At 34.8% G+C, this 12,831-nt stretch overlaps 1 protein-coding gene across 1 annotated transcript in view; it reads left to right on the top strand.

Annotated features, from left to right (window-relative positions):
- SMC1B (structural maintenance of chromosomes 1B) overlaps positions 1 to 12,831 on the top strand; it is a 72,627-nt gene that overhangs the window by 32,342 nt on the left and 27,454 nt on the right. The window contains exon 12 of the mRNA XM_002922912.4: positions 6,404 to 6,550. Coding sequence (XP_002922958.1) covers positions 6,404 to 6,550 — 147 coding nt within the window. The remainder of the gene's footprint in view (positions 1 to 6,403; positions 6,551 to 12,831) is intronic.

Genomic DNA, 12,831 nt, shown 5'->3' with positions numbered 1-12,831 from the left:
AGCCAACATAGAACCTAAGACAGTTATGGCTTTAGTGATTGGTATAATGTTCAGTTGAGTTTTCAAAAAATTAATTCCTATAGTATTCCCCATTACCATAAATTATATTTTGGAAATTAGATTTGTTACAATCATAACCTAAAGCAGTTAATTTTTTTTTACTTGGTATGCAGTAAATGTCCTTGGTGAATCTCTGATTTTTCCTGGCATTCACATATTTAATGTGTGTGTTTCTGAATACCAGGAGAAAGATTTTAGTTATTTACTTTAATTCCCCCATAGCTTAATGCAGACACTGTCTTTTTACATGTTCAAGGTTTTAACACATTTAAAGTTATAAAAATAGCACAACTGAATCCTAATCTCAAGGCAATGATTTTAATTTTTAAAATACTGTTTTACTCAGTCAAGTAATTTGTATTTAGTTAAGCAATGTTAAATTCTTCAAATTACCTGACATGGTTTTGTTGTTTTTTTTTAACTACATTTATGATGAAGTATAACCTAGTATCCAAGAGCATTAGGTATGAGGTAAGACTGGTGTTGCTACTTAGTAATTAATTACATGACCTCAAGCTAATCTCTACACCTCTAATTTTCTCATCTAAAATTGGGGAACTAATAGCACCTATTTTGTAAATTCAGTAATAACGCACACAGCGCCATTTGAGTGCCCAGCAGATAGCTCTCACAAAGTGCTGGTCATTTTTTTTTTACTTGGTAGTTAATTTGCATGTTAGCTCTGGAGTGTCCACAGTTGCAAATTAATGCAAAACAGGCTATTCTTATGAAAAGTAGAAATTTTCAGTATTAAACTTATTTACTTATCTAACATGATTAATTTCTCAGACGTTTTAGTACTTCTGCCAGTAATCTTAATGAGAATTCAGTCACTGTTTTAGTAATCACTGTCATTGATTTCTACATATTAAATTTAAGGAGGTATAATAAGTGAGCTACTAAGGTATCTTATTTTGCTACCTAATTATGCTATAATTGATTTTTGTATCTTTGTAAAATATGTTTTTAATATTGACTTTTGAAGATTTGTGTGGTCAATTTAAAGAAATCACATGAAGATAAGACTGTTTATTCTTTCCTTCATTCAACAAACTTTTATGGCTTACTTCGTGTTCACAGTAACTAATGCCTTACTCCTCTAGACTGTATCTTGTTTTCTGTTCATTCTTTCAAAATTTTAATCTGCTTCATTTGTCTTATTTGTATCTTCAATATATTCCAGGGACTTTTACCTTCTTCCTATGATTATTATTCCACTTATAGAATTTTCTCTGTTTTAGAATGTGTAAAACATTTGGATAGATGTCACATTTTCACAGAAATCATCTGATGTCTTCATTTGTGCTTTTGGTTTTCCACAGACTTGATTATCTTTCTATAGATTTGATAGCATCTTTTAGAATTTTTTTAATTAAAATACTGCAAGTGAAATCTCAAAATGATATTTTATATATAAACTACATACAGTGTATATAAACTACATAATATAAGTTACAGCAGTTCTAGCTATAGTTGGTCATCAAGATTTTTATAACTCAATTTTTAAATATTTTTTAAATTTACATAACAAAATTTAAAAATTTGGAATATATTTAATACATGTGATTATTCCATCCCTTCCCCATAACCAGAGAAACAACAATTATTTGTTTCCTCTCCCATAGACTGGGTGATTGTTACTCAAAAAAGTATACAGAAAGACCTATTTATGCTTTGCCCTTTTAATATGGTGTAGCAAAAAATAGACACAGAAAAATATCATTAACTAGCTTGTAATTCATGAAAAGATCATTTTTCCAAAAATTACACACATTGAACAAGAGAATAAAATGCAGGGTACAGTAGGTTGGAAAAAAATGTTACCATCTGGAACAGAATATGGCTGAACCTGAACTTCATACTTTGTATCAGAATACATTTCAGATGGATTCAAAGTATAAATGTAAGAAATGAAATTGTAAGTATACTGAGAGAAAGCATGGGGAATGTATTCTTAATGTCAGAAATAATAAGACCTTTTCAATATGACAAACTCAAAAGCTATAAAAGGTGGGTACATTCACATAAACCTAAAAAAATTCTGCATGGCAAAAACCACCATAAGCAAAATCAAAAGACATGGCAAATGGGAAAACATTTACAGTTCACAGTAAAGAGCAAATTTTCCTATAAATCAATGAAGAAAAGAACACAAAGTAGAAAAATGGACAAAGGATATGAATAAACTTATTTTATAAAAGGAAATAAAATTGCTCTTAAATATGAAAACTCATCCTCACTTAAAATATGGGAAATGCCCATTAAAATTACACTGAAATACTATTTTCACCTTGTCAGATTGATCAGCATTAAAAAAAGTTTGATAACAGTTTATGAGGAAAGAGGCCCTCCCATTTACTGCTGTGGGAGTATAAATTTGTATCAGCTCCACGAAGGGCAGTTCTACCAGTTGAGGTTTTTATGAACTTCACATACAGATAAACTCAGGAGTATATGAAATTATATATACATATGACTTATTAAACCATTTTGTGTAAGAGGAAAAACTGGAAACAATCCAGATAAGACTAGTTCAATAAAATTATAGTGCTTTCATAGAATGGAATACCATGCAACCTTAAATAAGAAAGAAGTTTTTTATATACAAGTATGAGACAATCTCCAAGATCTGTTCAGTTTTTTTAAAAAGTAATACGCAGACTACTGTATAGTATGTTACCATCTGTGTAAAACAATGGAGAAACAAGAGATGTATGCATGTATCTGTTTATGCAAAAACATTTCTGGGAGAATCCGTAAGAAATTCACAGCATTGATTACTTCTTGGGAGGGCACATGGGTGGCAAGGACCAGGGGAGTTTTTCACTCTACAGTCTTGTATCCTTTGGACTTTGAAATATGTGACTATCTTATCCGTTCAGAAATAAAATGTTAAAGTATATTATTTTACATACCAATGAAAGGTAACTTTAAAAATATGTATAATCCACATAACATAAAAATTATAGAATCTATCTTAGCAGTTTATAACACTGAAACACAATTTCTTGAAACAGTTGAAGTTGAGTCAGTGGAATGATTGGTAATCCTGCAGAATAAGTTTTTAATGCCAAAGAATTTTTTTTCTACCCCGTACCATACTCTCTTGAACTTTTATTTAATGTTATTTGAAAATTGCTCCAACTCCTTATTTTAAATGAAATCCCAGTTGTATCAGCCAAGTTATTTTTCAGGAATGTAACCCCCAACGTAGGCATAGGACTACTGCCTCGGCCAACTAAATGTAAGCTATAAATCAAGGAAATTACAGGCTGGAGATAAAAATTATAGTCCTTCGGGAATAGGAATTTGACTGTAAGTCAAATGAAAATAGGTTATCCGAGATTACATTTACCTTTAGAAGAAATAAATTGTTTCAATAAACCCAGGAACTATTAAAACCCCTAAGATCCATAAATTCTATGAATTGTTGCTCACTACGTTTTTGGAAATGAGGGAGGTATATAACGTGGTTGAGAACATGGGATAGATATTTGACCAACTTGGACTTCAGTCCCTGTGTATGGCCTTAGGCAAGTTACCTAATATCTTTTAGCCCCTATCTATAAAGTGGAAATAATATCTACTTCATAGGCTTGTGAATGGAATCAAATAGCATATATGCATTACATCGAGCACAGTATATGCACTATAAATGGTTGTAATAACAACAGTAACAGCCAACCAAGCAATAAAGTAAAAAGAACCTCAGAAAATCATTGTTTGTACCCCCTGCTCAAAGAGGAGAAGTGGACTTGCCGGAGTTTGATGGATGGGAAGAGGGTGCTGGCGCTGTAACCCCACACACAGTGTGGCAGGTTCTTAGAAGCTCAGAGTTCTTGAAACACTTCTTTCCAAGCCGGCCCCTGTGGACGTTCTTTGTCAGTATTACGTTTGGTTTTTATATCATAAATAGGAGTTAATAAATGTGCAGTTTAGAAATTTTGGAAAACAGATTAAAAAGGAAAACGAAAACCATCCCTAACTTGTCTCCTAGAATAGAGTTGCCAAAGAAGATATTCGGACATACTTATATTCAAAAACTATTCATTGTTTATCTGAAATTCACATTTAACTGGGCATGCTTATTTCTGTTTGCTAAATCTGGCATCCAGACTCTATCGTGTCTATGCTATTTATTTAGAAATCAGTTTTATCCCTTAACTTTTTAAGTTTTGTTTTTACATGTATATTTGGGTCTTTACTGTGAGATCAAATATGTATTAATTTTCATCACTTTTTTTTGGTGTTACAACTTCTGTAGTTTAATTTTTTTTGTTTTATTTTAATTTTTTTTATTATATTATGCTAGTCACCATACAGTACATCCCTGGTTTCTGATGTAAAGTTCGATGATTCATTAGTTGTGTATAACACCCAGTGCACCATGCAATACGTGCCCTCCTTACTACCCATCACCAGCCTATCCCATTCCCCCACCCCCCCTCCCCTCTGAAGCCCTCAGTTTGTTTCTCAGAGTCCATAGTCTCTCATGCTTCATTCCCCCTTCTGATTACCCCCCCTTTCTTTATCCCTTTCTTCCCCTACCGATCTTCCTAGTTCTTATGTTCCATAGATGAGAGAAACCATATGATAATTGTCTTTCTCTGCTTGTCTTGTTTCACTTAGCATTATCTCCTCCAGTGCCGTAGTGAAGAGAAGGGCCATATGCACCCCAATGTTCATAGCAGCATTGTCCACAATAGCTAAATCGTGGAAGGAACCAAGATGCCCTTCAACAGATGACTGGATTAAGAAGCTGTGGTCCATATATACAATGGAATATTACTCAGCTATCAGAAAGAACGAGTTCTCAACATCTGTAGTTTAATTTTAATCTGAGATTTATTTTGATGTGTATTGTTAGATGTAGATATTAGCTTTCCCCCAAATGGTTAATTACCTGTCCCAACATCATATATTGAATAATCTTTTTTTTTCTACCTGCTTAATTGAATTCAGTGATTTCTCATTATAACAGTCTGGATTATTATACTTGGTTCTTTTTTCACCTAGTATAATTTATCTCTAGTATTTGTAGCTGTCTTATGCATATTTATATTTATTATAATAATCTTTATTATAATTTATAAAATCTAATTTCTTTCCAAAAATAAGATATACCTTATAAATAAATAAGTAAAATATTATTAGCCCACAAGCACTGTAAAATCAGCATGTCTAAATTTATGTTCTTTCTAAATCTTGATCTCCTGTATTTAATTTTTGCTACCACTCTTCTAGCCAAATGAAGTTCTGGCTTTTCCTTAAAGATTTCCTTGTAACCTCTATAATACCCGGGCTTTTCTGATTATATCTCCTAAACATTTCTCAAATCTTTTTCCTTTTCTTCATCCTAGCTATTATTGGCTGATTTCTTACCATCACCTCTAGCTCACTTGGACCAACCCATTTTCCAAATAGTTGCCGGAGTGGTCTGTTTAAAGTTCCTGTCTGACCATTTCTGTCTCCTGTGCACTCTCTCCCCATTCAGTGCTAGTCCAACTCCGTGCCCTCCGTAAACTCTATCAGTCTGCAATTGCACTCAATCCCCGTTCTTCCTATGAGGGCACACAAAGAGCTCCACCATCTGCCCTGCCTGCTAGCCTCACCTCTAAGCTATTTCCTTAACTCGCACTTTACCTTCTAGGAATTCCAAACTCTTTATGTTCCCTCTTTTCCTATGCCACCCCTGCAACACATGCACACACACTATCTGCTATGTTTGGTATCCTAGAGTTTCTAAGGCTATTTTCCGTGATATGCTATTGACATGTGATAACAAATTCTTCAAAATACAGATTACATAATACAAACTATTTGATATTAAATACAAATATCCTTGGTGTTTGCTTCTCAATATTGAACATGTTCGGAACTAATATACAATTTATTTTTTTAAAGACTCTTTTTTTTTTTTAAAGATATTTTTCATTCATGAGAGACAGAGGGAGGCAGAGGGAGAAGCAGAAACAGGCTCCCCACAGAATAGGGAGCCTGATGCAGGACTTGATCCCAGGACCCTGGGATCTTGACCTGAGCCGAAGGCAGAAGCTTAACCGACTGAGCCGCTCAGGCACCCCAATATACAACTTATTTTGAACCTTTTTAACTGCTGCTAATTTGTTTTCTAGAATTGCTTTGGGCCTTAGCAAAACAGGATGTTTTATTTGTGGTTTGTTTACTGGCTAATGTCCCTTCATAAACTAGGTATTTTATTAGTAAATTTCAGGAAGTGGTTTTCTCATCTATAAATTCTCAGCTGTAAAAATTTCCATATTATGTCCTATTTTTATCTTCCTTATGTACATTTCTCCAGGATGACATATTTTTAATTTTACAGACAGTAGCTCTTGATGGAACATTATTTTTAAAATCTGGGGTGATCTCTGGAGGATCAAGTGACTTAAAATACAAGGCTAGATGCTGGGATGAGAAGGAGATAAAGAACTTAAGAGACAGAAGAGCCCAGCTGATCCAGGAATTAAAGGTAAGCCCATGCTGTAAAAGTCGTGGAACACTAAGTAGAATAATTGGGTTTTTAAACTAATTTTTATGGTAATAAAGGTACCATGCCTATACTTTAAAAAAATTCGAGTAAAGCAAAATAGAATAAAGTTAAAAACAAAAATCTTTCTCTTACCTATCCTCACATCTCAGTCTTATTTGCTAAACACAGTTTGATATATAGCCTCTGGAAATTTCCTCTGTATATGCAAGTATATGTATTATTTTTCCTGTCTGTTTTCTAATGGGCTTTTGCTACAAATAGTGTTTGCAACAAGCTTTTTCACTTAACATTATAACACGGACATGTTTTTATCTTAGCATACAGAGAACCACTTATTTTTACCGAATCCTGCCTGGTATTTCATTGTATAGGTTGTGTTTACTTAACCAGTCTCTAATAATGGACATTTTGGGTTTTGCTGTTACAAATGAAGCATCATTAAACATTCTTTAGAGAAGGAGAATATATAGTACCTAGGAGTGTAAATTCTGTAGCCACGCTGCCTGAGTTTGAATTCTGGTTCTGCCACTTACTAGCAATAGGACCTTGGGCAAGTTACCTAATCTCTTTGTACCCTAAGTTTCCCACCTGTAAAATGGGTATAATAAAAGTACCTTCCTTTAAGGGTTATTTTAAGGATTAGATTATATAATCCAGTTAAAATACTTAAAACAGTTACTGGCATGTGTGAGTACTATATAAATGTTTGTTATTATTATTTAAAATGTCTTTATTTGTATAAATATATCTCTAAGATGAATTCCTATATGTGGAATTTTTGGGTCTAAGGATATATATATTTAAACTATCGATAGGTGTTACTAAGTTCCCATCAAAAGAACACCTGTAGTAGGAGATGTCCCTGGATTGCAACATGAAATATTAGCAGATATTTCCATCTTTGCCAATCTGATTGGTAAAAAATACATATATGTGACCCAACTGTTTGAGTATACGGTTCTTTTTTTTTTTTTTAAAGATTTTATTTATTTATTCGACAGAGATAGAAACAGCCAGCGAGAGAGGGAACACAAGCAGGGGGAGTGGGAGAGGAAGAGGCAGGCTCATAGCAGAGGAGCCTGATGTGGGGCTCGATCCCATAACACCGGGATCACGCCCTGAGCCAAAGGCAGACGCTTAACCGCTGTGCCACCCAGGCGCCCCTGAGTATACGGTTCTTATATCATACCTGAGGTTGAGCATTTCTCCTTATTTTATTGGTTCTTTGTAATTTTCACACTGCTTATTTATCTCCTGTGCACATTTTTCTATTAGGTTGCTTATTATTTTATTACCTGCTCTAAGAATTATTTGTATAATGAGTAAATTAGTTCTTAGTCATATATGTTGTAAATATATTGTTTGACTTTTCTTTGGGTTAATTGAGGTATAATTTATATACAATGAACGCCACCCATTTTTAGCATGTGATTCAGTAAGTTTGGACAAATGTTTGTAGTCATGTAATTGCCCCCACAATCACAGGACTTTTCCATCACGCCCCAGTTTCTTTGTAGCCAGCCTCCTCCCTGGCCCCTGGACTGAGAGTGGGGATAACAATAACGCCTCTTTCATAGCGCTCTTGAAAGGGTTAAGTAGGTTAATAAAGGCAAACTTGATAGAACACTGGTAAGTGCTCCATAAATGTGAGATATTAGCTCCATGAAAAACTTTAAAAAACTGATTATATGCTTGTCCATAATGGACACCTCAGTAGCTTTGTGAAAGGTCATCTTGATTATAATTTAATGAAGTTAGAAGTAGTGACTAAAAAATTTTTGTTTGCATAGAAATTAAGAAATGCCCTTGTAGATGGTTTGGGGGTCAAAGAAGTAATCAAAAGGCACATTACAAAATATCTCGAATGTGGTAAATGGGAAGTCTTTGAGACATATATAAAGTGCATCAAAAGGAAATACCTTCATTATTAAAAAAGATGAGATATCAGGACATTTATTACTTTAAGAAACTAGGACAACAACAGCCACAAAATAAACAACAAAAACTTATAATGGAATTTTTAAAGCTGAAATTGGAGAACAAACCAAAATAGGAAAGGGACCAGTGAATCTAAAAGCTGTTCTTTTGAAAGACTGATAATAATAAACTTTTTGCAACTCTAATAAAGGGAGGAAAAGTTAGAAGCAAAAATAGACTGGGAATGAAAAAATTGAAATAATTTAAAGAGAATTTTATAAGCAGATAATTATATAATAAAACAATTGAAAATCTGAAAGAAATGGAAGAGTTTCAAAAATATATAATTAAAAATAAAAATAAATAAATAAATACATAAATAAAGATTGACCAAAAAGAAGTGGGACATTTGAAGTTAGTCAATGGCAGGCAGTGGTGTAGTCTGCTGGCCCAGTCCCTATTCACAACATCTTCTTTTCTTTCTGGGCTCTACTAAAGAATCATAAAAAAAAAAAACAAAAAACTTGATTTCCCAAGTTTCATTGTAGCTACCAGTGGTCATATGACAGTTTTAGAGCTATAAATGAAAGTGTAGATATTATCTGCTGCATTTTCTTCTTCCTTATTGGAATGCAGTCAGGAGGCCTGGAGATGTGGCAGCCATCTTGTACCAAGAGACAGCAAGCATGAGGATAAGACCATTGTTCTGAGAAGCTAAAAGCTCGATGCCATTGTTGAGGAACTGCATTACCCTAGACAGCTTTTGTGTGAGAATAATAAACCCACTTTTTTTTTTTTAAGCCACTGTTAGTTGAGTGACCCACCATTGAAAAAACACATCAGGAACGTAAAATAGCAGCTATGGAAAACAGTATGGTGGCGACTAAAAAAATTCAAAATAAAGTTACTGAGTGATCCAGTAATTCCACTTCTGGGTATATACTTCAAGGAATTTAGAGCAGGGTGAAGAAGAGATAGGCATACACCTACGGTCGTAAGAGCATTATTCACAATAGACAAAAAGTAGAAGCAACCCAAGGGTGCATTAGTGGACGAGCAGACAAATGTGTTCTGTACGTACAATGAAATATTCAGCCTTAAAAATGTAAAGCATACTAACACGGGCTCCACGACGGAAGGACATTATGCTACATGAGATCAGCCCGTCACAAGACAAGTACGGCATGATTCTACTTACATGAGGCCTTTAGAGTCATCAGATTGGTGGAGACAGAAAGTAGAAAGGTGGGTGCCAGGGGCTGAGGGGAGAGGAGGATGGAGAGTTGTTCAGTGGGCACAGGGTTTCAGTTTTGCTAGATGCAAAGACTTGTGGAGACGGGCTGCACAGCAGAAGTGATGCACTTAAACCCTACAGAGCTGTACACTTTAAATGGTAAAGATGCCAAACTTTATCTTGTATGTATTTTACTACAATTCAAACAAAGATTCTGGTGCCTCGTGGGTTTATAGCTGAGTTCTAATACAATTCTAATCTTAATTAAGCCAGTCTAGAAAAAAATGGAAACTTGCCAGTTTATTTTATAAAGTTAGTATAATTTTAATTTCAAATATTATAAAGATCCTACAAAAATATAGAACTGGAGAATGACTTTCCCTGGGAGTATAAGTGCATAATTCCTGAATTAAATACCAGTATAGAGAATTCAGCAATGTAGTAAAAGAAAAATACATCTGCCTGAGTAGGATTTATTCTAAGAAAATAAGAGTGTTCTAAGGGGCGCCTGGGTGGCACAGCGGTTAAGCGTCTGCCTTTGGCTCAGGGCGTGATCCCGGCGTTGTGGGATCGAGCCCCACATCAGGCTCTTCTGCTATGAGCCTGCTTCTTCCTCTCCCACTCCCCCTGCTTGTGTTCCCTCTCTCGCTGGCTGTTTCTATCTCTGTCAAATAAATAAATAAAATCTTTAAAAAAAAAAAAAAGAAAAAGAAAATAAGAGTGTTCTAATATTAAGTGATCAGTCAACATAGCCAATAATCTGGCTTTTACCAAAAACCAACAGGTGTAATTGCTTAAATGGTGAAATATTAGAACTATTTTATTTGTTTGTTTGTTTGTTTTAAAGATTTATTTATTTGAGAGAGAGAGAGCGTGGGGGTGGGGGAAGTGCAGAGGGAGAGGGAGAGAGAATCTCAAACAGACTCTCCCCTAAGCACAACCTGATGCGGGGCTCCAACCCATGCTCCTGAGATCATGACCTGAGCCAGAATCATGAGTTGGCACTTAACTGACTGAGCCACCCAGGTGACCCAACATTAAAACCATTTTATTTGCAATCAGGAAGTAGACAGAGATATCTGCTGTCATCATTATTAAAGAATGTGGTCTTGGAAGTTATAGTAAATACAGTTAGGCACAAATTAAATAATTTGTATTAATCTCTGAAAAGAGAAAAACTAACTTTTTGCTGATAATAAGATTATAGTTTTAAAACTACTAGATTAATAAGCTAATGTGAGGGCTACATAAATAAAATTCTGTGGTTTTTCTCTATACTATAAAAAGCATCTAAAAGTAGAAAATATCCTCATAGAAATGAATGTAACTCTAAAGGCACAGTAACTATTTTTAAAAAACTAAATCTTAATGAAAAACATAAAACAACAAAGAGGAAAGACATACTACATTCTTGTGTTAGAAGTCCTCCAATTAATATATTACTGAATGCAATTTTAATTAAAATATTACTGAGGATTTTTTAGTTTGAGAAAATGATATTCTAATTCTTACAGATGAAGAATTCCTTGAAGTAAAAAAAGATAATAATAATGTGACGAAAGAGGGAGGTAGAACTTGTCTTACCAGCATACAGAATTCTATCAGAAGCCATTGCAATCAAGCTGATATAGTATTGGAGTAAGAGTGGACAGATTAATGAAACAGGATAGGAATTCCAGAAACAGAGCCCAGTATAATTGACAATTTAGTATACAATAGACAATGTTTTGGTTTGTGGGAAAAGGATAGGTTATTTAGTAAATGGCATTTGCACCTCTAGAGAAAGTAATGTTATGCTCCATATTATAACAAAAATAAATTCCAGATAGATTAAAAACCTGAATGTAAAAAAATTTTTAAGTGAGGATAAAAGCCATTATATACATTTTTTAAAGTTTAAAATGAAGACTAGTTTCTATCTATCAAAGATTTCTGGGGCGCCTGGGTGGCACAGCGGTTAAGCGTCTGCCTTCGGCTCAGGGCGTGATCCCGGCTTTATGGGATCGAGCCCCATGTCAGGCTCTTCCGCTGGGAGCCTGCTTCTTTCTCTCCCACTCCTCCTGCTTGTGTTCCCTCTCTCGCTGGCTGTCAACTAAATAAATAAAATCTTTAAAAAAAAAAAGATTTCTTACAAGTTGACATGAAAACGGCATTATGAGAGAACATCTGGGGAAAGGATAAGATTAGACAGTTTACAGAAAGAAGTCCATTGGCTAATCAACATGAAAAAATACTCAATACAGAGTATGGTACCCAAGGGAATACAAAATTAAATTCACATTGCTCCACACCTATCCATAAGGCTTGGAAAAAATATATAAATGCTGGAGGACATGTAAAGAAACATGTACTCATACATTATTTATAGAAACGTGACTTGTTATGGCCTTTGGGAAAGCAGTGAGTAGTAGCTATTAGACACAGGAATACCTTTGACCCATTGATCTCACCCTGGGGAATCTACTGCATGGAAATAAAAACATACAAGCATGTTGTTGCCCCCCTGTTTGTAATGGCAGAAACCTGGAGACAAAGTGAAGGCCCATCATTAAGAGAACAGCTGAATAATTTTGGTACAGTTACATGCTGGAATAATATGCAGCCATTCAAGGAATCAGTTTAGAGCTTTGTCAATTGACTTTTGTGAGTAACTGAATGAGAAAAACAGGGAGAAAAACACATTCAATAGGATTCTACACTTGTAAAACACAAGTGAAAAAACCATATATAGGTGACTGGGTGCACATGTGTTATGTACAGACTAGGAGTAAAAATACAGAAGAACATACACACACTAGGGAGTGAATGTGGTTGAGTAATGGGGTGGGTGAAGGAGGAAGGGAGGGTACGAAAAGCAAGGCTGATCCCATTTATGTCACTTGTGTGCCTTGGGTGGAACACACACTTCCCATTCCTCATTTTTCACTCCTGTTTCCTACAAGGAAGTGTGTTAGTCTTTGACGGTGTTGTAGGGCATTGTGGTCCCTCCAGATGGCTTGTGTACTTAATAGCCAGTCTCTTATCAGAAGGGGGAAGATATGTGTCGTGAAAAAGGTTGCTCTGGCCGATGTCATAGAAGTTGTTGGCTATGTTCTCCTCTAGAATTTTG

This window comes from Ailuropoda melanoleuca, chromosome 15 (assembly GCF_002007445.2).
Source record: "Ailuropoda melanoleuca isolate Jingjing chromosome 15, ASM200744v2, whole genome shotgun sequence".
Classification (NCBI taxonomy): Eukaryota; Metazoa; Chordata; class Mammalia; order Carnivora; family Ursidae; genus Ailuropoda; species Ailuropoda melanoleuca.
The sequence above is the reverse complement of the archived record's forward strand: the minus strand, read 5'-3'. Positions and strand labels throughout refer to the sequence as shown.